Source organism: Jaculus jaculus, chromosome 18 (assembly GCF_020740685.1).
Source record: "Jaculus jaculus isolate mJacJac1 chromosome 18, mJacJac1.mat.Y.cur, whole genome shotgun sequence".
Lineage (NCBI taxonomy): Eukaryota > Metazoa > Chordata > Mammalia > Rodentia > Dipodidae > Jaculus > Jaculus jaculus.
The window spans coordinates 29,206,822-29,232,628 of NC_059119.1; the positions used below are offsets into that span (position 1 = coordinate 29,206,822).

The following is a 25,807-nucleotide window of genomic DNA, read 5'->3' on the forward strand; positions in this document are numbered from 1 at the left end:
GCTTCCAGGGTAAGTGGATGGCCAGAGGAAGGAGCCAGAGGGGGCGGGGGTCAGCAAGTCCCAGGGAAGACAGACTCTGAGCCAGCCCCATGTGTCCCCAAGTTGCCCAGCCTTTCAGACCGTAGGGTAAGGAGTAAGTGGGGGATCTCAAGGAGCCATGGAGTCCTGAGCAGCCATGGAGGGCTAGATAAGCAGAACCTGGATGGTGGGAGGGTGGGTGGTTCTAAATTACCATGGCAATAGCCAAAAAGGTGAGAATCTTTTTAGGTCCCTAGCACCTGGCTGGCTTCTAAGAGCTGGACCCAGTGAAGTAGGAGTGATTCAAAAAGGGACAGGCGGGCACACCAAGTCTCAGCAGCGGTGTGAGTGGGGGCAGGTTGACCCCAGGGCTTTGCCCTGACACCTGGCTGGGGGCGGGGAATGGTATGCGCCTTGACAGTGTTGCTGCAGTGACAGTCAGCCCCGGCCCTAGACTTGTAATGAAGGAGGCGGCTGGCCCATAGGACAGTGGCCCAGGAGTTTCCATGTGGAAACAGGCAACTTTCCTATGACAAAACCCCAGGCATGCCATGGGAGGCCCAGCCGCAGTGCTGGATGAAATGGACTTTCAGTCACTGGTAAAGGGTAGGAAGTCCCAGCCCCTACTGGGTGACCATGGCGAGCAGCCGGGCTCCAGGCGCTTGTTCCCCATTGCACCGTAGGATGAGTTTGGGTGATGGCCAACTCAGAAATGAGCTCTGTGAGACCAGCTGAGGGTCCAAAGGGACAGAGAACTCCTGTTCCTCGTCATTCAGCCACATTCAGGCCTGCTTTGAGGGCAGCCGGTGGGTCTGTGGGCAGGGCTCATCCTATGCAATGTCTCTCCTTCCCTTGCCTCCGGTCCTCAGCACTGCAGGCAGGCACGCCTCCCTCAGAAGGGCCCGTGCCCCACGGGGCTCAGAGGTTGTGCTTCGACATGCCTCCTGCCACCTGCGCAGGGGAAGGCTCATCTCTGACGTGCCAGTGCAGTTTTGGAGGACAGACACTGTGTCCTCACCTTCTGGATCCCTGGGACAGGGTTCAGGCTCAAAGAACCTGGCTGGGCTCTGAGATGAGATGCGCACATCCTGTTTCGCATGCAACGTCTCTTTCTTTTTCTTCTGCAGAATAGTAAAAAATCTCGATTTCGTTGTTTATAAGTTTGAGAACTATGGGAAAGCGTTCATTAAGAAGCAGAAATACAGCCCTGATGCCTTCATCCAGGTGGCCCTCCAGCTGGCCTTCTACAGGTGAGCAAAGGCAAACATGCCTGTGCTCTGGTTAGAGAAGTGCTCTGGAGGGGGGCATGGCTTTCTGGGAATCCAGAGGGCTATAGCATGACCGAAGCAAGTCGCATGGACTGGGGCCACCTGAACTGGGTTTAAAATGTGAATCAAACTTCAGAAGATGAAAGATGTCTCAGTCACGGAACTGATCTAAGGTGCGGCTCAGGGATCTGGGGTTCAAAGGAGCTGCAGGGCAGAGCTACTGAGAGCAAGGTAGGTGAGGGAGATTATGAGGTTGCAACTGTTATTCTCCACCTGCTTTTATCCAGCCATGTAAGCCACTGTAGTGTGACTCTGTCCTCACTCCTCTTCCCAGCCTTGATCAGGGCATGTAAGCAGTGCCCCCCCGCCAAGTTGGTCTGTTTAAATATTTGGGACTCATTCTTTTTATTATTATTATTTTAAATAGTTGATTTATTTATATATTTGAGAGAGAGAAGGAGAAAGAGGCAGATAGAGAATGGGTGTTTCGTGGCCTCCAACCACTGCAAAGGAACTCCAGATGCATGCACCCCCTTGTGCATTTGGCTTAGGTGGATCCTGGGGAGTTGAATCTAGGTCCTTTGGCTTCGCAGACAAATGCCTTAATGGCTAAGCCATCTCTGTGGGAGTCATTCTGGATTCATCCATTCTGTCACCCACATACTCCCCAAGTCTGTTTTCCAAATATCTCTCCACCCCACCTTCTGCCTTCTTCCCCCGACCCCCGCCTCCACCAACATCCTCTGCCAACCACCGTCATCTCTGACTGGGCCAACTGCAGCTCAGGATGTAAGGCTGTATTTCCCAATATGCCTCTTAGAATTCTGTCTTCATGAAAGTGAACTTTGAAATATGCAAACCAGGCTCCAGCATTTTACCACCTGGAACTCGGGGGCCTTCTGCAAGCAGATTGTCCTCCTGATGGCCTTTTCTCGGCTGTGCCTCTGCCTTCCGTTTCTCGCCCCCCAACCCGCGTGTCACCCAGTGGAGGTCTGTCTAGAGACACTCCTTGACCTGAAGCAGCCCGTTCAGGCTCCCTTGTCACCTAGTGTGGGGCAGGGGAGTGAGACGTAGGACCTTAGCCTGCTATATGACTCTGAGCTGTCACCGCCCCTTAACTGTCTTTCTTCCCCACCTCAACTCCAGGAATATTACTGGTTGGTGGGAAGAGTGTAGAGGAGTGATGCATACTGGGCTGGGGTGCGAGACTTGGGGTCCCAGCATGAGCTGTGCTAGAATGGCCAGGATTCTAGAACAATCCATAGGGATGTAGGATGCACCTTCCCCCATGGGCCACATGAGTGGCTTCACAAGCATACATTGTGAAGGCAGGAGAGGCCTAGCCATGACTTCCTGGGGCTGGAAGCCCCACAGCCATCACACTTGCCACCACTGAGACCCCCTCGCTGGCTTGTCCAGAGGTCATGGTTGAATCAGTTTATAGAAAGCAGGCTTCATTCTAGGGTGAACATGATGAATTGTACAATTAATCCTACTCCAGGCGATTAATCAACATTCATAGCTCTCACAGAAAATTCCAGGTTTCCCAGTTTATACTAGCAACCCATCACCTCTTCATTTTATATCTGTGCAATAGCCCCTTCATATAAAAATGCACATGGTTCTTTGTATCAAAGACTCCCCCGCCAGTCCCCCACATTCATCTTTGGGAATTCTCTAGGATTCTATTAACATTAAAATGAAATACTATTCCAAGTCAAGTCAGGAGTATAAAAATAAAGCCCTGCTGAGGCTTTTTTTTTTTTTCTCTTCCCGCATTTACGATACCCTGAGAATAAATGTCCGCTTGCCACTCATCCTTTCTCCCCCACAGGCTGTACCAGAGACTGGTACCCACCTACGAGAGCGCATCCATCCGCCGATTCCAGGAAGGCCGCGTGGACAACATCAGATCAGCCACTTCGGCCGCTCTGGCTTTTGTGCAAGCCGTGACTGACCGCAAGGCTACCGTGCTGGTAAGTCCTGCTCTGCCCCGAGGAGCCACAAGGAGACCTATGAGGGCCATTTCTCATCCACTTTGGCTCCATGACACTTGATACTTCGGCTTCATTTCTGCTCGAGCAACCTTGCCAAGGCCTGCATACTGACCCTCTGCTCTGTCTACAGGCTTCTGAGAAGCTGCGGCTCCTGCAGGCCGCCATCCAAGCCCAGACCGAGTTCACAGTCATGGTGAGTGGTGGATGACGCCTCCACAGCCCCCACCAGCCACCCAGCGGCTCAGCAAGGACACCTCCGTCTCAGATTTTGATTTATTTTTAACCTTAATATTTAAAATTTTATTTATTTATTTAAGAAAGAGAGAGAGGCAGACAGAGTAGGTACAACAGGGTCTCTAGCCACTGCAGACAAAATCCAGATACACGTGCCACCCTGTGCATCCAGATTACATGGGCACTAGGGAATCGAACCTGGGTCCTTAGGCTTCTTAGGCAAGCCATCTCTCCTGCCCGAATTTAGTTCTTAAAATTTATTTTTGTGGTGATTGGGGATTGAACCTTGGGGTTGTACACATGTTAGGCAAGTGCCATGGCGCTGAGGTATATATCTCTAGTTTTCTTCTTACCTTTCCTTTTGAGACAGTCTCATTACACTGCCGAGGCTGGCCTTGAGTTTGTGATCCTCTAGCCTTAGTTCCTCAAGTATCTAAGATGACAGGGCTATGCCATCAAGCCTGGTCTTCTTCCGCTCAGAACATAGGTAGCATACCATTCCTGCCTCCTTCACAGATTTCACAAGAGTACAGTGAAATCCTTTGACGTAACTCTCATGATGATGATAATGGCACACAATATGTATAGACTCGATGGTGTACCGCAAAGTCAAACTTGAGGGCCTGGGGCTCCAGCCTGACAAAGGGCAGTGACTTGGCTCCTGGAGCACTGTGGAGGAGTCCATGTTTATTCTTCCTCAGGCTGGTTTTGCCTCTTGTTTTCTGTGCCTTCATTTATGCTACCTGTGAGGAGAAGGTCTTTGCTGAAAATGAAGAGTGGAATCAAAATTGTGAAGGGAGTGTGAATGCTCCTGTGGTGTAAAGGAGTGATTAATTTTCAGGTACTGCCAAGGCAGTAGTTACACACAAACAACAGAGAAGAGGTATATGCTTGAAGTAGTGATCAATATGTTAATAGAAAATCACTCAAATATGAGTTATGGCTTTTAAAGGATCATATCATCTATTAGAAGGGTTGACCAAACTTTATATGCTTGAAAGAAAGTACAACGTAATTCTGGGTTTTAGAGCTAGTGAATGTTGACTTTCCTCTTCCTAGATGCCTAATTCATCATAATGGCTGTGTTTGCTGGCTGTGTTAGCCAGGCACGGTAGTTCATGCTCTTCCTCGTACTCCCAGCACTTTGGAGCCTGAGGCAGGAGATTGTCGTTGAAGGCCAGCCTATGGCATATAGTATCTCCAAATGTACAGCATTCATCAGCTATTCATTACTGAGGTAACCAATACAGGGACAGAAAAGCTGGCTTCCAAGGCTTTAGTTCAACTCCAGCCAGACCCATGGCTGTTTAGACCTGGGGCAAGGCAGCTTGTCGAGGTAAAAGCAAACCATTCCCCTCACTGCGGGGAAGTAAAAAAGAGAGGAAGAAGGAATAGGGTTCCACAACCTTCTCCAGGGGCACAGCCCAAATAACAAACGCCTTGTTCTAGGTTCCACCTCTTCAAGGTTCTACAACCTCCCAATGATGCCAAGTTTTTGAGCCCATGAACCTTTTCGAGACATCTGAGATCCAAACTATAGCAGATACCCCTCCAGCTTCATTCCAGGAAAAGTGCTACATGCTAAGAAACAAAAGATGCCAACATTAAGCACTGCCCTTAAGAAATACAGCATGTACTTGGGGGAGAAGCACTTCAAAGTTGTGCCCAGCCCATGTGAAAGGGGCCCTCGGGAAGCTGCAGAGAACATGGAAGAGCAAGCTCTTCCCTCTGCTTCGAAAAGCGAAGCCAGCAGGAGTCCTCAATATGAGCCTTGCACATGAAGAAAGGAAAGAAGGGGTCCAGAAGGGAGCAGCATTTGCAAAGATAAAGAGTCTCAAGAACAGCTGGGTGTGCGTAGTTTGAGCACAAGATGCTGAATTTCCTGTTACAGAGCTTACCCTGGTGTGGGCTCAGAGAAGGACTGGTGGCATTGGGAGAATGGCTTGCCAAGAAGAAGCTATGCAATACCAAAAAGCTGGTGTAGGGGCAGTGGTTGGGCTGGTTGAGAAAGACATGGGCTTCTGATTCAACGTGGTGTGATGATCACAAGTGCTTGCTGTCCCTCACTGTGAAATTTCTCCAAAGCCACAGTCAAGGTATACTTTTAAGCCAAGATTCACTACAGAGAAGGGGAAAGAAGGAAGTGAAGTGTTAGAGCTGGAAAGTAAAACAGGTGGTCACTGGCTTAGGGGACAGCACAGTGCCAGTGAGCCATACTAAAGCAAGTCAGGAAGGCTCAGGCATTGAGGGACCACCAAAATCTAGGGAATATGCAGCTGGAAGAAAGAGAGTTGGTCAGTGTATTAATACGCTTGGGTTGCTATCACAAAATACTTCAGACTAGGTAATTTATAAAGACCAGAGATTTATGTCTCCCAGTTCTGGACACTGAGAGGCCAACATCAAAGGAGCAGAGATGAGATTACTAGCTTCTGTTTGCAATATAGAACTTGCTCCTGCATCTGCAGGAGAGTGTGTTCTGCTGATATGCAGAAGGTGGAAGGGCAAGATGGCTGCAAGCCGTGTGAAGCTCTTTCATAAAACCTTCAGTGAGGAAGGGACCTCAGAAACCTAATCATTACCTCTTCATACAGCTCCTTGGCTATCAAGTTTCAAGGTGTAAAGTTTATAAACTTATTAGTCTACAGAGATTAGGAGTTGGGCAGGTTGGCACATGCCTTTAATCCCAGCACTCAGGAGGCAGAGGTAGGAGGATCACTGTGAGTTCAAGGCAACCCTGCAGTACATAGTGAATTCCAGGTCAGCCTGGACTAGAGCAAGACCTTACCTCAAAAACAAAACAAAACAAAACAAAAAAAAATGACAACAAGAACAAAAGAATAAGGAATACCAAAGATTTTTTTTAAATTAAGATAAACTCTGGGGAAAATATAGTAGAAAAATTCAATGGAAGTATAAGGAAGTAAGAGAGACCATAAAGACTAACAAGACAGAGATGAAATATAAAAAAGAAAGGTGAGCCGGGCATGGTGGTGCACATCTTTAATCCCAGCACTTGGGAGGCAGAGGTGAGAGAATCGCCGTGAGTTCAAGGCCACCCTGAGACTACATAGTGAATTCCAGGTCAGCCTGGGCTAGAGTGAGACCCTACCTCAAAAAACCAAAATCAAAACAAAACAAAAAAACAGAAAAGAAAGGTGGCTTAATTCAGGAAAACAATGTCCCAAATAATAGCTATTCACTCAGAAAAATATATTGAAGAATAGAGGAATCATCAACAAAATAATTCAAGAAAAATCCCAGCAGCTGAGGAAGTGTCTCCATGATAGACAGTCTGCCTAGAAGACATAAAGCCCTGTGTTCGGTCCCCAACACTGAAAAATGAATTTGCAAAAAACCAAAGAAATTATTTCTATACTGATTGAATTTACCAAGTACTTTGCATGGAAAATACTCATACCAAGGAAATTTCATGATACTAAAGACAAAGAGAACATCCTAAAATCTCTCAGAGGGAAAAGAGCACAGAGATCAGAAATAATGATGAATAATTTCCCCACAGCATCATTGGAAGGTGAAGAACAGGGAAACAGTGCCTGCAGGGTGTAAGAGAAAATGATCTTCAACCCACATTCCATACCCAGCTAAACTACTGCCAAACCTGAAGCTACAATACAGATAATTTAGACAGACAAGGCCTTGAAATCTTTACTCATAAAACAAATCTTTTTTTATAAAACTGCTGAAGGCTGTATGTTTCCAAGATGAAGAAATGTAACAAAACGAGGAAAGTTAAAAAAATAAAATGAAAATAAATAAAAAATTCAACACAAAAAAAGGTGTCCAAAGACTCTGCAGTATGATGTAAAACTCCATAAATCAATAGCTATTCAGCAGCTTTAGGGAGCAGTTAGTCTACAAAGGAGCAAAAAGTAAAGGAGAAATGAAATTCTGGTGCAAATTTAAGAAACAGTTAGAAATGGATATATGCCAGAAACACGGTTTAATGATTTAAAGATTGTCAATTTAAGGGAAAACAAAAATTTAGTAAGAAAGGAAATCCAACACAAGGGATATATAGCTCAGTGGTAAATCACTTGCCTACCATGTGAAAGGCTCCAGGTTCAACCCCAGTTCCACAGGAAGAAAGGAAGGAAGAAGGGAGAAAAGAAAGGAAGGAAGAAGGGAATCTGGACATAGTGTACTGCATGAGCCAGCTGTGTGTGGTACATAAGACATCATGTAGGCACTGTATGTTGCTCAAACAACATAGTTTTCACAGGACAAAGAGTGGCAGTGGATTGGGGAAGTGAAAGGACAGAAAAATCTAAAGTTCATTTCCTACATGAAGATCACAGGCGAAACTGGAAGGTGCAGACTTGACACTCTGCATGTAGGTTCGGAACAGTGACAGTCAATACCAAATGGGATAGCTCTCACGACTTGCCTCTGCCGAGCTGGAATCGGTGCTGGCAAGGTGACAAAAGCCTTATTGGCTTATTGGGTTTTAAACTGTCAACTTAGGGAAAATTCATCACTATAATTTGATAACCAATTTAAACTTATTTATAAAAGAAAATTTTAGAGAAATGTCCTTTTGAGTGCTGTCACGGGGATCTGTTCTGTGTTAATTTGATGACAACACCAGAAAGGGATGAGAAGCAAGACAACCACCAGGGAGCTAGGAAATATATATGGGATAGAGAAAGTAAAGGGGCCAGTCCCGCTCACTACACTTATCACCTGAACTTCTCCTTCCCAGCCCTTATCTCAGTTTGTGAGCACATGTTGCTCAATGGCAGTGGCTGTCTGCCTCAACTACAGCCACGAGCTGCACAGGGCTCAGCCTCTGGCTACTCTGCTTTCCGTGTTGGGCAGCATCAGGCATACAGTAGCTGCCCAAGGCCCGGGTAAGGGACTGAGCCAGGAGCCCTGGTACTCATTTCTACTCACGACTTTAATCTTAACTGCTGCTCACTCAGCCCGTCCAGCTACATTTGGATGAAAGATGGTAAGAACAGGGAGTAGACCGACTGCTGTACCAAGCAGCCACCTCCGTGGACCTCCAGAGGTCTCCAGAGAAGGGAAGGGCATGTCCTACATGGGTGGGTTTCCTCCCTGTCCCAACACGGCACATTGAAAGCAAGCTGTGGTCCTGGGTTGCCATCTTTAGCACCACTGTACACAAATTAATGATGAATAAAGTGAGTGGAAGTTTTGTAACTTGTCTTTTCTCTGACTATAATTAGGTATGTTCAGGGAGACTGGGGCCTCTGCGTCATCTTTATGCATTTGTTCTCGACTGAAAGAGAACAGCTGTCAAATCCGGAAACGTGCCTTGTAAACCCAAGCAAAGTGCATTGGCAAGAGGGTGTCCCTCCTGTGTGCAAGGCTGAAACAGCTAAATGACTATCTTATATAGCAGAAATCTTGAGTTCTGTGATACCAACCTAAAGATTAGTACTGCAGGCTAAGAAGACCCCCACCCAAGTCTCCACCTCCCCCCCCCAACCACATTGAATTTCCCCAAATAAACACAGAATAAAAATACTGTGAAAATACTGTGTCTATGTACACTCAGCCTCAAGTGGGAGAGACGGAGAACAAGCACCCTGGTCCCACTTCCAGCCACACCTCTGCCCACCCGACTCTCACCCACACTCCCATTTGGGGCCCTCCCTCTATGACGCTATCAAAAAGAGAGAAAGCAAACAAAAAAAAATAAAAATAAGGGCTAGAGAGATGGCTTAGTAGTTAAGCGCTTGCCTGTGAAGCCTAAGGACCCCGGTTCGAGGCTCGATTCCCCAGGACCCACGTTAGCCAGATGCACAAGGGGGCGCACGCGTCTGGAGTTTGTTTGCAGTGGCTGGAGGCCCTGGAGCACCCATTCTCTCTCCCTGTCTCTCTCTCTCTCTCTCTCTCTCCCTCTATCTCTCTCTGTATATCGCTCTCAAATAAATAGATAAAAATAAACAAAAGAGAGAGAGAGAGAAAAAAAGCCCTCCACCTTATTTAACTAGCTCTTCCACCTTCAAAACACTAATGCGGGGGTCTCTGCAGATGTCTAATTCCTGACTCAATGTGTCTAGTTTAATTGAACTGACCCTGATTCCACAGTGTGGCCAAGACTCAGGGGCGAACTGCACCCCTGGAACCCTGCTGGAAGGTGAAGAGTTAGTTGTGGAGAAAGTCTGTCCCTGACAGCATTGGCATCCTTGCCCCTACTGGGACAGGGCCTGACAGTTCCTGGACCCAGCACATGAGCAGCCCTTTCCCTGCATTCTTTCCCTGCTTGGAGCAAGTTGGAACTGGGATGGCGAGACCTGCCTGTCTTTCCACTAGAGAACCATGTGGGTTGGAATGTATAGATGATTCTGGAACTCAAGGGCAAGGTAGATCCTAGTCTGCTCGGGACGCATTCTGTGCATGTAGTAATGTGCACGAGTCCAGGAGCAGAGGCTGTCTGGTAAAGAGACAAGTCCTACGCGGGCCACTCACATGCGTTGTCTAGACAGAGCACAGTGGGCGTGGGCTGTGGCCGGTGGAGTCACCACTTGCCCTGGGGAATAGAGAGGAGGGTCAGAGAAGTCCAGGTCTCATTGTCTGCTTGTTGTCCCTGACTCCCAGGCCATCACAGGGATGGCCATCGACAACCACCTGTTAGCACTGCGGGAGCTGGCCCGCGACCTGTGCAAGGAGCTTCCTGAGATGTTCACGGATGAAACGTACCTGATGAGCAACCACTTCATCCTCTCCACCAGCCAGGTACGGCCTCTGTGTGCGTATGTGGCCGAGGCCCAGGAGGCCTCGTAGTATACGTGGGAGCTCAGTGAGAGGCTGAGGTCATGGTCCTCGCTTGATTCCCCAACACCCACCAAACAGTTGGGCATGGCCACATACCCCCGTGACACCAGTCTGCCTTTGCCCTAGCACTGGGACTACAGGTGCATGCCACCATGCTCAGCTTCTTTTTGTGTGGGTGTGGGTGTTAGGAATCCAGATCTATAGGTCTTTATGTTTGTATATCAAGAACTTTACTGACTGACTCAGTTCTCTGGCCCCCTTCTTTCTCTTATTTATTTATTTATATATTTTTTTATTTTCACAATTTTTATTGACATTCTCCATAATTATAAAAAATATCCCATGGTAATACCTCCCCCCCTTTCCCCTTTGAAATTCCATTCTTCATCATATTACCTCCCCATCTTTCTCTTCCTAAAACACACCTATCTTTTCAATTGATACAAAGTAATTGTAAATACTTGTGGGTTCGGGGGGGGGGGTAAGGAAGTACCTGCACGTGGTGGGAAAATGTTCAGATCAGTGTGCTCGACATAGCTCTTTCTCTCAGCCAGGCATCATGTGTTGGGAGCATTCGGAATCCTATTTTGAAACATGCTAGTCACTGCTGTCAACTATAGCTTTCCTACTGTGCCATCGACCTTTGAAGTGACTCTTCTTATCCAACTCCATCTCTCTCTCTCCATCAGCTACCTTCTCTCCACCCCATCACCCGATGGTTCTTAAGAACTTCTTAAGAACTGTGTCCCCTTTGGCAGGATGACCTAAATACGCAGGACACTGATGGTTTCCCAACTTCTAAATGGGAGTGATCGCAGACTCCCATAGCCCAGGTGGACAGGCTGGGAACAAACACATCCCCAGGCTCTATCCACTGTATGGTATAATACTGCCCTGCAATCTGCTGCCTGCAGGATGAAGTTGCACCTTGGGGACTGTAGGCTCTGCATCCCAACAGGCCTGGCTGGGGGCCCATGATGGCCTGGCCCAACCATTTTGGCATCATGGCAGATTAATTGTCAGCTCAGCATCTCCTACCTGCAGCTGTAGGTGGGTGCACTGTGTTAAGAGCCCGCTAGCTACTGGTGAGGAAGGGAATACCTGCCTCATCAACTTACTGGAACACCACCTTGTCTGCGAACGGCCAGACGTGGGCAGTGAAAGGGGACTGCTGCGTTGGAGGATAGACGTCCACTCAGTAGTTTAATTTTGTCATTACAGCCGTGAGCTTGCAGATATGGAAAAATGAGAACAGAACACAACAGCATAAATTCTTCAGGAAACCATCCGCGGGAGAAAGTGCTCTGGAATGGCTTTATGGCCTCCGGCTATTGCACGGCAAATTTATCTGACAATGCAGCGACTCTATTAGCAAGACTAATGGCCTGTTCTGCCCCATTAAAATGGTCACTGTTACTTCAACAGGGCCCGGAACACAGCCTCAGAAACCTGTGCCGTTAAAACCAGCCCCTTCCGTGGCCTGACAACCCTCCCAGTTTACCCCCTAGAACTGGCTAATGAAAGGAGTTTGGGATGTGGGTTAACTGGAAAGCCGCGTTTATCACTGGAACCCTCTTAGAAATATATTTGTTGGTTTGGGGTCTGGTTCACAAAATCTTAGCCCCCTGAACTCAAAACAGCCGAGGTGCCTCTCAGGTCCAGGTGACGGCAGCCTTTGAAATGCCTGGTGCTGGGTAATTGTGCATGGCCGGGCTGTGGGGAGAAAATCTAACCAGCTAGCAGTACTGATGGTAATTAAGGATCTAGGGGGGGGAAAAAAATCAACAGAGAAGATGGGCCAGATTTCCTCAGGTCCATAAATGACTCTCTGTGGGAAGCCATCTAACAGTTGGGTGCCACCAGGGTGCCATTTAGTAAATTATCCTGATTGCCACAGTGCTTCAAATGGCCCCCAGATGAAGGAGAGGCTCAGGCCGAGCCCCCCGGCACCAGGTCACCCTGGGAGAGCAGACTGTGCCCCGGGGGAGCAGGCCAGGGTCCCGCTCCTTGCAGAATCTTCACTTCGAAGCGCCTGTTTCCGTGACTCTGTCCATGTCCATTCATGCTGAAGCAATCAGTTGATCTGGTTAAATTCAGTCAGACTCCCAGGGTGGAAAACAGACAGGAGGACAAATACCCAGAGGGGCACTGGGATGTTGGAACGCCCTACTTTCTGGCAGGTTCGCGGCTTGCGTTTCAGAACGAGCCGCCGCTGACCGGTCCTCTCGTGCAGGTGCCCACAACCATGGAGATGTTCTGCTGTTATGGTCCTGTGGTCCCCAACGGGTACGGCGCCTGCTACAACCCCCAGCCCGAGACCATCCTGTTCTGCATCTCCAGCTTTCACAGCTGCCCGGAGACCTCTTCCGCGGGGTTCGCCGATGCCGTGGCAGCGAGTCTCGTTGACATGAGAGACCTCTGCTCTGTACCGCAACCTACTGAGGGCACGCCGTTGGCAACAGATGCCAAGGCCAGGGGTCCGAGCAGGGCTTCTAATCTTGACTCCTGCCACTAGGTGCCAGCTCTTGAGCCCACCCTGACGCCACGCCCCACCCCAACTATCCGTCACTCCCCCGTCCTCGGGGCTCAAACCACAGGCTGGGCACAGAGGCATCACACACAAAGGCTCCTCTCAAGGTACCCTCTGGCCTTTGCAACTGAAAACTAGACCAGGCCAGTTCTGAGGCATCCTGGGCGAGCAGGGGATCCCCAGTAAGTACTTCCCTTGGAGTCCTCATAGGCTTAACCTTTGTGTCGACTTCCCAGCAGCACCAACAGGTGCAGGTAATGGGTTTTTTTTTTTTTTTTGCCCCTTGAAAGCCCAAGTCACCCCATTACATGTTATGTGCCTAGATAAGTCACAAAGGCAGAGGCCAGCTCCAATCATTGCCCGTTTTTGCTTGGCTAGGATCAGGGACTTTGTTTGCAGAATTAAAACATCTGATCCCAGCATTTCGCGAACCACCGCTGAGCCGTGTGGTCCTGCCAACACTCACTGTCCCTCCATATACTCGTGTACTTGTGAAGTCTAAGTTTGTTTAAATTACGGTGACCTGCACCCCCAAGTGCATTTTTCAGGTCACCTGCCAGAGTAGACTTCCTTGAGGTAAGACAGTCACATCCAGATATTCAGACAGAAAACACAGTAAGCAAAATTGCCTTCATTTGACAGTGGAAGGAACTGAGTGCTTGGGCAATGCAGTGAGGTTGGGGGCCTTTCATGACAGGTGGGCAGTGTTGTGCCTCTGTGGGTAACACCATCCAGCAGGCACTCTTTGTGTGTGTGTGTGTTTTTCTTTTAAACTATTTACCACTGATCTTAGAGAACCAAGCTCATACCTGCCATTCTCTGAGCATCAGAAAAGGGAATTCACTGTGTTTTTTCAGTTGTCAAAATGTGCACTATGAGGGCTTCAAGAACCGTGAGCGACAGATCCTTTGCTGGAGGGAAAGCCTCCTTCCTTCTGGAGGGGGGCTGGGAGCTGGTCTCCCCCCTCTAAGAGCAGATAAGTGCACCCTGTCTTTATGCAAAGGCAACACTGAGCCATGGCCATGGGCTTCTCTATGGGGACCCTGGGAATGTTCCACATGGCCCCAGAGAGATGGGAGATGAGACCGTTGTCTTGAAACAGTGATGCATAAGTGTGGCCACCTTACAATACTGCTAAATTGCCAAAATATATGAAGTTAATATTTGAGTTCTATTTTTATAAAATAGCTCTAGATTTATGGCAATATGTACATTTTAATTTATAGTTCCGTGCTTTAAAGAAATATATGTATGGTTAAAGAACTGTATATGAAAAACATTCTATTCAAGATATTTAAAGACTGTTAAGTCTGTCTTCAATAAAACGTAATGCCAAGAAAGATGATGCTGGCCATTGTTCCTACTGATAAGTGCTATAAAATACAATGTTGTAAATTATGTGAGCCGGGTCAACAATTCAACAGCCTGTGTCTGGGCTCTGCCAGCAGCACTGGTGGGTGTCTAAAATACACAGAAAAATGGACCTGGTGGTACACACCTGTAGTCCCAGCTACTCAGGAGGCTGAGGCTGGAGGAGCTCGTGAAGCCAGGGGTTTGAAGCCAACAGAGGCAACATGGTGAAACCCCATGTCTAAACGTAGGGCAGGAAGAAATTAAGTCCCTACTAGTAAATGGCCAGCCACTGTAGGATTGGAGGGAGGAACAAGTGGTTTTGAGTGATATCTGTGGTTTGGCTGACAGGAACACTGTGCAGAGATGGGCAGCTTCTCCAAAGCCCACCCAAATATGCATAGGCAGCCTGAAGCAAAGGCGAAACCCCAAGAGTCAGGGGTGAGATACCTGATTGTATTCCTAACTTGCCATGGATCCTGGGGATAAGCAGGGAAGAAACAATACCAAGACCTCACATTCCTGTTTTGCAAGCACATGCATGCATAGAAACACAGGTCCTTTAGCTCTGCACAACCCACAGTCTTAGATACAGTCTAAGCCGTGAGACGTTCTCAACAGCGCCACAAGCTGCAGCGCTGGAATCAGGATTCTTGCAAATGGGAGCCCAAAGCCTTTCCAACCAGAGCCCACAAAGAACTCTGAAGTGGGTGGGTTTGCAAGCTGTGATGTGGGAAGGCATGACTCAGAAGTTAATGACTAACAATAATGTGGGGAGGAGAGGAAGATCAAAGGAATGTGGGCTAGCTCTCATACCTGATTAGTCTCTGGTTGTCAACTTGACACAGGATCTAGAATCACCTAGGAAATGAACCTCTGGACGTGTTTGTGAGGGATTATCTAGATTGGGATCGCTGAAGTGGGAAGACTTAACTCAGGTGGCACCATCTCACAGATTGGGGTTCTGGATTGAATAAAAAGGCAAAAGAGCTGAAAGCAAAGTGACTAATACATTTTATCTATCATATTGGTGGACCCCAAATAACCCAATAGGTGGACCACACAGCAAGAAAGGGAACCCAACCCCTGCCTATCAAATTATGCCTCCTTTCCCATGGGGGCCGATATTGATAGTCAGGAAAGAATGCAGGGAAAAATCCTTCCCAAGTGCACAAGAACAGCAAGAACTTTCCACATTACTCCTGAACAGCTCTCCACCAGTGGCTGCTGTTCCCTTTGTATATTCAGCCCATCCTTCTTCCTGATTTTGTATCTCTGGATTTTCCTTTTTTAAAAAAATTATTGGGCTGGAGAGATGGCTTAGCGGTTAAGCACTTGCCTGAGAAGCCTAAGGACCCCGGTTCGAGGCTCAGTTCCCCAGGTCCCACGTTAGCCAGATGCACAAGGGGCGCACGCATCTGGAATTCGTTTGCAGAGGCTGGAAGCCCTGGCACGCCCATTCCCTCTCTCTCCCTCTATCTGTCTTTCTCTCTGTGTCTGTCGCTCTCAAATAAATAAATTTTAAAAAAATTATTAATTATGCACTTTAATGTATAAACAAATTGTGTGTTGGTCCCATTCCCCTCATGTTATCCTCTTACACCCCTCTTCTTCTCCCCTATTGCACTGAAGGCCATGCTCAGTGGGATTACTGGGGTGATAAATGCATCAGTCAGTCACTGTGCAGAGGCTCAGTGCCTCAGGATACTCCTTCCCACCCTGTGGCTCTTACACTCTTTCTGCTCCTTCTTCCACAGTGAAATATTCTTTTAGAAAGGCTTCCTGAGTATGAAGGAGAGGCCAAACACTGGGAATAGCTAGCCTCACATTAGAAGGACCTTTCTAAACCAGCTGTTGCATTCCTCTCATACCACGTACTCCTTGTACTCTTTTAGGAGTTCTCTTCTTACGTCTGTCCCTTGTGTCGATGAGCCCAGAATTCTGTCCAGAGTCTGTGTCTATCTAACGGGCAGTGATACGGCAGGCTAGTTATTGCAGTTGGGTCCCTTCCACCTACAGATACATATAATTGAAATTCTTTAAACTATATAAAGGAGTTCAGAAAACACAAAGCAAATGTTCATGTCCCACATGGCCACAGCACAGCGGCAAGTGCAAGCTGCGGGTGGGTCAGAGCAGACGCAGACCCGGCGGGGCCATCTGGTATACCATCACTACAAGTTGAGAGGACATGAGAGACCGTGGAGGGTTAAAGAGCCACTCAGTTTTTCTGCACAAAACCAGGAGTCTCCAGAGGTACCCTGTTCCTGAGAAAAAGGATAGGAGAGCTCTTCCCATAAGCCCAGAGGAAGGAGAAAGAAAGCTTTTCCACCACCCCCCACCCACAGGACTGAATGAAGGGAAAAGCACACATACGAAATCAGGACCACAAACACATTGTGTGCAGATGAGAAGCCTGGATTTGCACAACTTCTATATACAGTAGTAACTCAAAGCCAGTAATTTTAAAAGGCCAAACTGTCCTGATATATTAAGATGCAAAGAATCACGTACAGTAGCACTTTTCACCTTGAACGCATCAAACACGCTCGGCTGGGTGGGGGAGGGGCGGGCGACCCTCCATTGTGGAGGAGCACCCCACAAGAAACACAAGCAACCGGGGAAATGGTACACATGGGAAAACAGCAAGGAAAGTAAGTAGGAAGACAGCTAATATCAAAAAGGCTTCCAATAAGCCAGGCGTGGTGGCACATGCCTTTAATCCCAGCACTCAGGAGGCAGAGGTAGGAGGATTACTGTGAGTTCAAGGCCACCCTGAGATTACATAGTGAATTCCAGGTCAACCTGGACGAGGGTGAGACCCTACTTCAAAAAAAAAAAAAAAAAAGGCCTCCAATAATAGGTAAACCAGAGAAGCTGCTAAAATGATACGTTTAATGTCATTAAAAACATTACTGAAGGGCTAAAGAGATGGTTTAGCAGTTAAGTGCTTGCCTGTGAAGCCTAAGGACCCCAGTTTGAGGCTCCATTCCCCAGGACCCATGTTAGCCAGATGCACAAGGGGGCGCACGTGTCTGGAGTTCGTCTGCAGTAGCTGGAGGCCCTGGCGTGCCCATTCTCTTTCTCTCTCTAACTACCTCTTTCTCTCTCTGTCACTCTCAAATAAATAAATAAAAATAGACAAAAAAAATTACTGAAGAAATACAAGGAAAATAAAAATAAAATAAGGAGTTCTTATATACATGTAAAAGTGGAAGGAGGGAAGATTACACAGGATGCAGCAAAGAACCAGTTAAACAGAGACTGGATATGAAGACTCTAGGATAGAAGAAACACGTAATTCTAAAACTGATGAACTGGGCTGAGGAGATGGCTCAGTGGGTGATTTCCATGCAAGCATGAGGACCTGAGTTCAAATCTCCAGAACATACACAAAATGCCTGTCACCATGGCACACTCCTAGAATCCCGAGTCTGGGCAAGAGATAGAGAATCGCTAGGGCTCACTGGCTAGCTAGTCTAACCAAATCAGTTCAGTGATAAACCTTGTCTCAAAGAGGCACAAAAGCAGAGAGCAACCGAGGAAGATAGCCAATGTCTAACTGTGGCCTTCACATGCATACACACACACATGTACAAGTATTCATAAACACACAAGTGACCACATACCTATGAGCAAGTACATATACACACCATATATACACATACACATGCAAATAAATAATATGAGCTTTTAAAAGCTCCTGGGTTAAAGAAGAGATCATACAAACTTAAACACTTGGATAATAATTCTTTTTTAATTAAAAAAATTTTAATTATCTTTTTTTAAAATTTTTAATCTTTATTTGTTTGAGAGTGAGAGAGCAAAAGAGGCAGAGAGAGAGAGAGAGAGAGAGAGAGAGAGAGAGAGAGAATGGGCATGTTAGGGCCTCCAGCCACTGCAAATGAACTCCAGATGCATGCACCAACTTGTGCATCTGACTTAAGTGGCTCCTGGGGAATTGAGCTTAGAACTGGGGTCCTTAGGCTTCACGGGTAAGCGCTTAACCTCTAAGCCATCTCTCTGGCCCCTTAAATTATCTTTTATGAGACAGAGAATTGGCATGCCAGGGCCTCCAGCCACTGCAACTGAACTCATGACACATGCACAACCTGTGTGTCTAGCTTACATGGGACCTGGAGAGTCAAACATGGGTCCTTAGGCTTTACAGGCAAGCACCTTAACCACTAAGCAATCTCTCCAGCCCTTAGATAATCTAAAGATGCTTTATGCTTACATACCTATGAGATATATCAAAAGTGATTATGGACAAATAATACCTTCAAATACTTACATCAGAAAAAAAGAGAAAGATGAAAATTTGATTAGCTAAATGGAATTTTGAAGATGAGAAAAGAAGTTGGACATGGTAGCCCACACCTATAATCCCAGAACTCGAGAGTCTGATGCAGCATGATCAGGAGTTCATGAACAACCTGGGAAGCACAGTTAGATTCAGGCCAGCTTTAACAACATAGTGAGACCCAATCTTAAAAGTGAAAAAAAAAAAAAAAACCCTAAATTTAAAGGTAGAAAAAGAACCAAACTGCCCTCAAGGTAGAAAGGAAAACACTGAAGAAAAAAAACAATTATCAATGAAAGAGAACAAAAAACAAGACCTTAACATAGCAAAAACAGGTTGTTTAAAAAGACTAACAAAATATTCAAGTCTGATATTACTAGGTGTTTTGTTTTTGTTGTGTTTTTAAAGAGGATTTTCCTCTTGGTTTGAAGTCTTTCCATATCAGAAAGCACACTGCCCTAGCAGTAAGAAAAATTTTATTCCCACTTGAATTTTATTTTAATGGGCATACATTTCAATGTGTTTGTAAAATTTGGCCTCTTGTGTGAGAGCTGATCTTGATTGTCAACTCGCAAGGATCCAGAATTAACCAAGAGCTGCAGGGAGAGTGAGGGACGGTATTCCAGGAAGGATTAAGGAGGAGAGAAGATGCTTCCAGAGTGGACGGTGCTCCAGATGTAAATAAAAAGTCCCCCGCACACAGCAGGACTTCATGCCTGCCATCTCCTCTTAGTGCGAACAAGGCATCTATCTTCTTGTTGCTGCCTCCGCCTCCTCTCTTCACTGATCCCATCCTCCGGCTTCTTCCAGCTTCCAGTGTGAGCGGAAGCCCAGTGACTCTCCAGGAATCTTCTAGGTAAGGGGTGGAAACCCTTTTGGCTTCTCTGGACCCCAAAGAAGGTATAAACTGGGTCTTGGGCTACACATGAAGTACACACATACTGACAAAAAATGATGAGCAAGGGCTGGAGGGATGGCTTAGCAGTTAAGGCATTTGCCTGCAAAGCCAGATGCACAAGGGGGTGCACGCATCTGGAGTTCGTTTGCAGTGGCTGGAGGCCCTGGCGTGCCTATTCTCTCCCTCTCTCTCTCTCTCTCTCTCTCTCTCTCTCCCTATATCTCTTCCTCTTTCTCTCAAATAAATAATTTTTTTAAAGCCTGCTCTTGTCTGGCTAAATACATATATTATTCTCACCAAACTGCCCTGAAAGCACTATACTTAATGTTCATATTCATATGTCAATGCTACTCTCACTTTTGGTTAGAGATGCTTCTCTTTTCAGATGGCGGTGACCACTGGGATGACCCGAAAGACAACATACTGCTGAGAAGAAGTGATAGAGGAGTGCTCAGCACTGAAACATCTCACAGCCTCCAAGGCTCAGGGTCCATTGTAGAAGAGGTGGCGGAAAGAATGAAAGAGCCAAAGGAAGGGTACCACTCCTTACAATACAACTGTCCAGACAGAAATTGGCCTCAATATTCATGACCTCGCAGTGCCTAGCAATACCTTCACAAGACCCTCATAATAGGAGAAAAAGATGATGACATCAAAATAAAAGAGACTAACGTAGAGAGGGAGGGAATATGACGGAGAGCAGAGTTGTGAAGGGAAAAATGAGGGAGTGGAGGGAGGGGTTTATTGTCTGTAAGTATAGAAGTTTTCAATAAAAAAATTAAAAAGAAAAAAAATATATATGCCAGATTTTGCCCAGATGTCTTTTGCAGGAAGCTTAGTCTGAACAAATCAGTCTATCTTAATCAAAAGCAGAAATTTCCTTGATGAGAGTTTGAGTGGAATTGCATGAATCAAGACGTCTCTTTGGGTAAGCAGACACCTTTTCCGAGTTCTTCCAAGTTTTAAGCTTAGTATACATCTCCTTTTTGTACTTTTTATTTATTTGCAAGGAGAGAGAGGGGGGGGAGAAAGAGAATGGAAGTGCCAGGGCCTCTTGCTGCTGTGAACTTATGTGGCTACTGGGGAATCAAACCCAGGCTGTCAGGCTTTGAAAGCAAGCACCTTAACCACTGAGCCATCTCTTCACCCCTCCTTCTTTATTTAGACCTTGCCAATGTCTTCCAATGCCAGTTACAGTAAACTGTATATGGTGTACCATGTCACTTGTTAGATTTGTTCTCAGCACCATTATAAACCGTGTCTTTTCAATTATGATTTCTTTATTACTGGCATATGAAGTGAAATTGACTTTTATATGTTGATCTTAGATGAGCTAGTTCGCTCTTACTTAGTACTTCTGCTAATTTATAGCTCCTTTTGAGTTTTCTATGTATGTTTGTCAACAATCACAATGTTTACAAACAATGACAGCTTTTTCTCCTGTATTAAACTTTCCTTTTTCTTCTTATGTAACTGTGGCAAAGATGGATAGAAGTGTTGATAATATTCTCTTTATTATTACTTTAAGGAAGGTATCACTGCCACTGTTTTCCCATTTAGGATAGCGTTTGGCAGGTAAGTGGTTCAGTAGTAGGCATGCGTGAGACCTAAAGGTTGGTCCTCAACACCACAGCAAGGGGAGAAGGAAGAACAGAGAAGAAGGTTGCTGTATATGATAGATATTTTTGTAGATGCTTTTTGTCAGTCTGGATTAGTTCTTTTCTAACTCCATTTTATTGTGAGATTTTTCTAAATTAAATTATGAGTGGCTGGTGAGTTTAATAGAACACATTCTAATGATTAGAATGATCCTATTATTTTTATTTTTGAAAGCATTTAATGGGTAAATGACATTTTGCTCTTTCCTTTTTATAAGAGATGACGTTGTTTGTTTGTTTTTTTTCTTTTTGGTTGTATGTATTTATGCATGTGTGTGTGGGGGGGTGCTCCATATCTTCGTCTGTAGCAGGGGACATTCACCTAAAGTGACTGGAGTAAAATGTTGGTGTCTGGTCCCATCTACCTTCCACCCAGTATTTTTTTTTTTAATTATGTATTTATTTGGGCTGGAGAAATGGCTAAAGCACTTGCCTGCGAAGCCTGGGGAGCCATGTTCAACTCTCCAGATCTCAGGCAAGCCAGATGCAGTGTCCCAAGCATGCAAGGTCGCACATGCGCACAAGGGGGCACAGGCGTCTGGAGTTTAATTGTAGTCTCCAATATTCTCTCGCTGTCTCATGAAAAATAAAAGGCCAGTCTGTTAAGCTTACCTCAAAAAAAAAAAAACACATTTATTTGCAAGCAGAGACAAAGATAGACAGATAGAGAAGAGAAGGGAAGGGAAGGGAAGGGAAGGGAAGGGAAGGGAAGGGAAGGGAAGGGAAGGGAAGGGAAGGGAAGGGAAGGGAAGGGAAGGGAAGGGAAGGGAAGGGAAGGGAAGGGAAGGGAAGGGAAGGGAAGGGAAGGGAAGGGAAGGGAAGGGAAGGGAAGGGAAGAGAAGAGAAAAGAAAGAGAGAGAGAGGAAGAATGGGCATGTCAGGGCCTCCAGCCATTGCAAATGAATTCCAGATGTATGTGCCACTTTGTGAAGCCAGCTTTAGGTGGGTGCGGAGAAATCAAACCCGGGTCATTCGGCTTTGCAGGCAAGCATCTTAACCACTGAGTCATCTCTTCAGCCCCCAGTCTTTGTTTAGAGCCTATGTACTAAGTTGAGTCTATATACTAATTCCAGAGCTTGTGCCAGGACTGGGTTACAGGCACACATGGCCACACACAACCAGGTGTTTATGAGGGATCTGGAGATTGCAACTCTGGCTGTCTCAGGTCCTCCTGGGCCTTCATGCTGGCATAGGAAGCACACTTAGCGTCTAAGCCATCTCTGCAAACACATCTTGCTATTTTCTACTAAACTACCTAATTTAGTCAGTGATGCATTGTCTTAAAAAAAAACTCTTAACATTTGTTTGATTATATTTTATTTACTATTTCTGCATAAGCATGCCTAAGCAAAATAGGCCTGTAGTTTTTGTTAATTGTATGACTCAGTCTGGCTTGTGTATTAGAGTTGTACCAGCCCCAGGGAATGAATCAAGGAGACTAGAGTGTTGTTTTCCTTTTAGTTATTTTGGACACAACTGAGATAATCTCTTCTTGAAAGCATGGTAGAACTTGTCTCTAACACTGTCTGTCTCTTCTATCCATTTTTTTTCCTCTGAGTGATAAGATTTAGTACTACTGCTTCAGTTTTATTTAAGATTTCTAAGACTATGCAGAATTTCTATGTTTTTTTTTTTTTGCATTGCATTTTATAATTCAAAGTTCTCTAAGAATGCTTTTATTTGCATCTAAATTTATAAATCTATTAGTATAAGTATTTACTGTATCCTCTTGTTATCTTTTTAATGTTTTGCTTTATTGAAATTATGCCAACTCTTCTATATACTTTACTTATTTATTTGTTTGCACACATAGAGAGAGTCAGAGAGAGGAAGAATGGCACGTTAGAGCCCCTAGCCACTGCAAACAAACTCTAGGGATATGCGCCACCTTGTGCATTTGGTTCTACATGGGTAGTGGGCTATCGAGCCTGGGTCCGTTAGACTTTGCAGACAAGCACCTTAAACGCTGAGCTATCTCTCCAGCCCTATGCCAAATTTTTATTTACCACATTATTTATTTATTTTCAAGGAAACAATGGGTTGTTTATTCTAAACCAAGCATGGATGACTATGGTCCAGGAATGCTCAGGTTGACCCAAATAATATATTCTGATCTGGAAGTCATCACATGACATTTTTATAGCCACAGAAGACAGAAAAGGTATTCACCAAATATACTGGTGGGACTATCAGAGCAGGGAAAGGGCTACTACAAGTTCTAGATGTTACCTGATGACATTCTTAGATCTGGGGCTGGTGTGATGTCAATATATTCTGATGGTTGAAGGACGTTAGGTAAGATTCAGAGGTTGCCAATGAATGGCTTTGAAGGGAACTAAAGATAGCCAAAGGTAATTTGGTTCTGATCTGAAATGTTCCTGCTCCCTATAGTCACAAAGTTCTAGTCAGTCAATCAGCCTTGTAAAATCTTTAACATGGATGTGGCTTTTGCTGGGAACTTTTGTTCACAGTTCCCCCAGTGGCCAAGCATCCCATGTTGTTCATGGGAGGCCAAGTGGTCATCTGACAATGATGAGACTGAGCCAGCAGAAGAGCAGTCTTCAGGTGAAAGAAACAGTTGGTAGGGCTGGAGAGATGGCTTAGCGGTTAAGAGCTTGCCTGTGAAGCCTAAGGACCCCGGTTCGAGGCTCGGTTCCCCAGGTCCCACATTAGCCAGATGCACAAGGGGGCGCACATGACTGGAGTTTGTTTGCAGAGGCTGGAAGCCCGGGCACGCCCATTCTCTCTCCCTCTCTCTATCTGTCTTTCTCTCTGTGTCTGTTGCTCTCAAATAAATAAATAAATAATTTAAAAAAAAAAGAAACAGTTGGTAAAGTCATCAAGGATTTTCCACCTTCTGTATCTGACATTACATTGACATGTGACATGGAGTCATATTACAACTAAAGTTAAATGACCAACACAGCATAACCCAAAGAAGTGATGGCAGCAAATGAAGGAAGCTTCCATCCTGACCAACCAAACCCTATCCAGACTGACTGTGTGTCTCCCCTGTGTCTACAGTTATTTGTACTATATATATTTGTGTATATATATATATGTATATATATATATATATATACATATATATATATACACACACACACAAATATATATAATATAATATAATATAAATATATATAATATTATATAATATATAATATAAATATATATTTATAGTACATATATGTAAATACATATAAAATATAAATATCTTAATATATAATATATACTATTATATTAATAATGCACTAATTATTAATATAATTAATATGATATAACCTAAATAATATAAAATACATATATATGTATATTTTATATATATGTATTTGTTTATAGATATATTTGTAGTATATTTTATTTGATATAATTTATAATCTTCCAATTTCAGTTTTTCTTGTGACCAATTAGATTTCATTGATACAAATTCAGGTGGGATAGCTAGTTCTATTTCTAGGAAAGATTTCTTTTCAATATTTAACTCATTATAATTCTTGTTTTGGGATAGTAATTTGATTTGTCCTATTATCTTGGCAATTTTTCCAGCTTCTAGTGTGGAAAGTAAATGGATAGTCACATAACAGAAGGAATCAGATAGCAATGTCATATCATTTTAAATTTCTTTCTAACAAATTTGTCTCCTCTCCCCTTCCCCAGATACCAAATATTGTTTGTGACAAGTAGAAGCAAGAGACCAGACTTGTGATAAATCGGATTCTAAGGATGTTGCTGTATCCAGTGTTCACTTGCAGCAATAAGAGACCCTAGTGAGCCCCCCCACCCCTCAACACACGTTCAAATAAATATTTTAAAAGCCATGCTTAATGTGAAGACAATATCATTCATCTGTAGTTTCTCTAAAACCAAGGTCAGCATTATTTCTACCATTTAGGAAAATATGCCAAGAAGAGAGTGAGAGTTATTAAAAGAACAGAAGAACTTTAGCTTTGAGCTCCACTGTCCTCAAGTAGGCAGGTACTTAATGACTGATGGTCAAAGGTGTATGTCACTCAGCTTTTCTGAAGTCAGCAGGAATGTGCTCTCAAAATTTGGCACACATTTGAGGCGGGAAATACTAATCAAAGGGTATATCTCCTAAAATGCTGGGACACAGGAGGTGGCAGGCAATACCAAAATGTTCTTCTCACCAAGGCTGGATAGTCTTCAGTATGGCACCTTCTCCACCGATGGAACCATCTGGTTGTCATTCATTTAGTTCTTCATGAGAGCTGAGAGAGAGAGAGAGAGAGAGAGAGAGAGAGAGGGAGGGAGGGAGGGAGGAAGAGGAGGAGGGAGAGAGAGAATAAACAATCCAGGGCCCCTGGCCACTGCAAACAAAGCCGAGATGCATGTGCCACCATGTGCATCTGGCTTACATGGGTACTGGGGAATTGAACCTGGGTCCTCAGGCTTTGAAGGAAAGCACCCTAACCACCAAGCCATCTCTCCAACCCCATGTCAGAATTTTCACATACCATTTAAAAAAGTTTTGTTTATTTTTATTTATTTATTTGAGAACGACAGACAGAGAGAGAAAGAGGCAGATAGAGAGAGGGAGAGAGAGAGAGAGAATGGGTATGCCAGGGTCTTCAGCCACTGCAAATGAACTCCAGACGCGTGCACCCCCTTGTGCATCTGGCTAACATGGGTCCTGGGGAACTGAGCCTCTAACCAGGGTCCTTAGGCTTCACAGGCAAGCACTTAACTGCTAAGCCATCTTTCCAGCCCACATACCATTTTTTTTAAAGTCCATTGTACATAATACCTTTATTTAGGTTCATACAGT

At 45.2% G+C, this 25,807-nt stretch overlaps 1 protein-coding gene across 1 annotated transcript in view; it reads left to right on the forward strand.

Moving 5' to 3' along the window:
- Chat (choline O-acetyltransferase) overlaps positions 1 to 12,809 on the forward strand; it is a 56,326-nt gene extending 43,517 nt beyond the window's left edge. Inside the window, exons 11-15 of the mRNA XM_004657846.2 lie at positions 1,146 to 1,268; positions 3,121 to 3,262; positions 3,414 to 3,476; positions 10,106 to 10,243; positions 12,516 to 12,809. Of these exons, the coding sequence (XP_004657903.2) occupies positions 1,146 to 1,268; positions 3,121 to 3,262; positions 3,414 to 3,476; positions 10,106 to 10,243; positions 12,516 to 12,797 (748 nt within the window). The 3' untranslated portion in view covers positions 12,798 to 12,809. The remainder of the gene's footprint in view (positions 1 to 1,145; positions 1,269 to 3,120; positions 3,263 to 3,413; positions 3,477 to 10,105; positions 10,244 to 12,515) is intronic.
- The last annotated feature ends 12,998 nt before the right edge of the window (positions 12,810 to 25,807 follow it).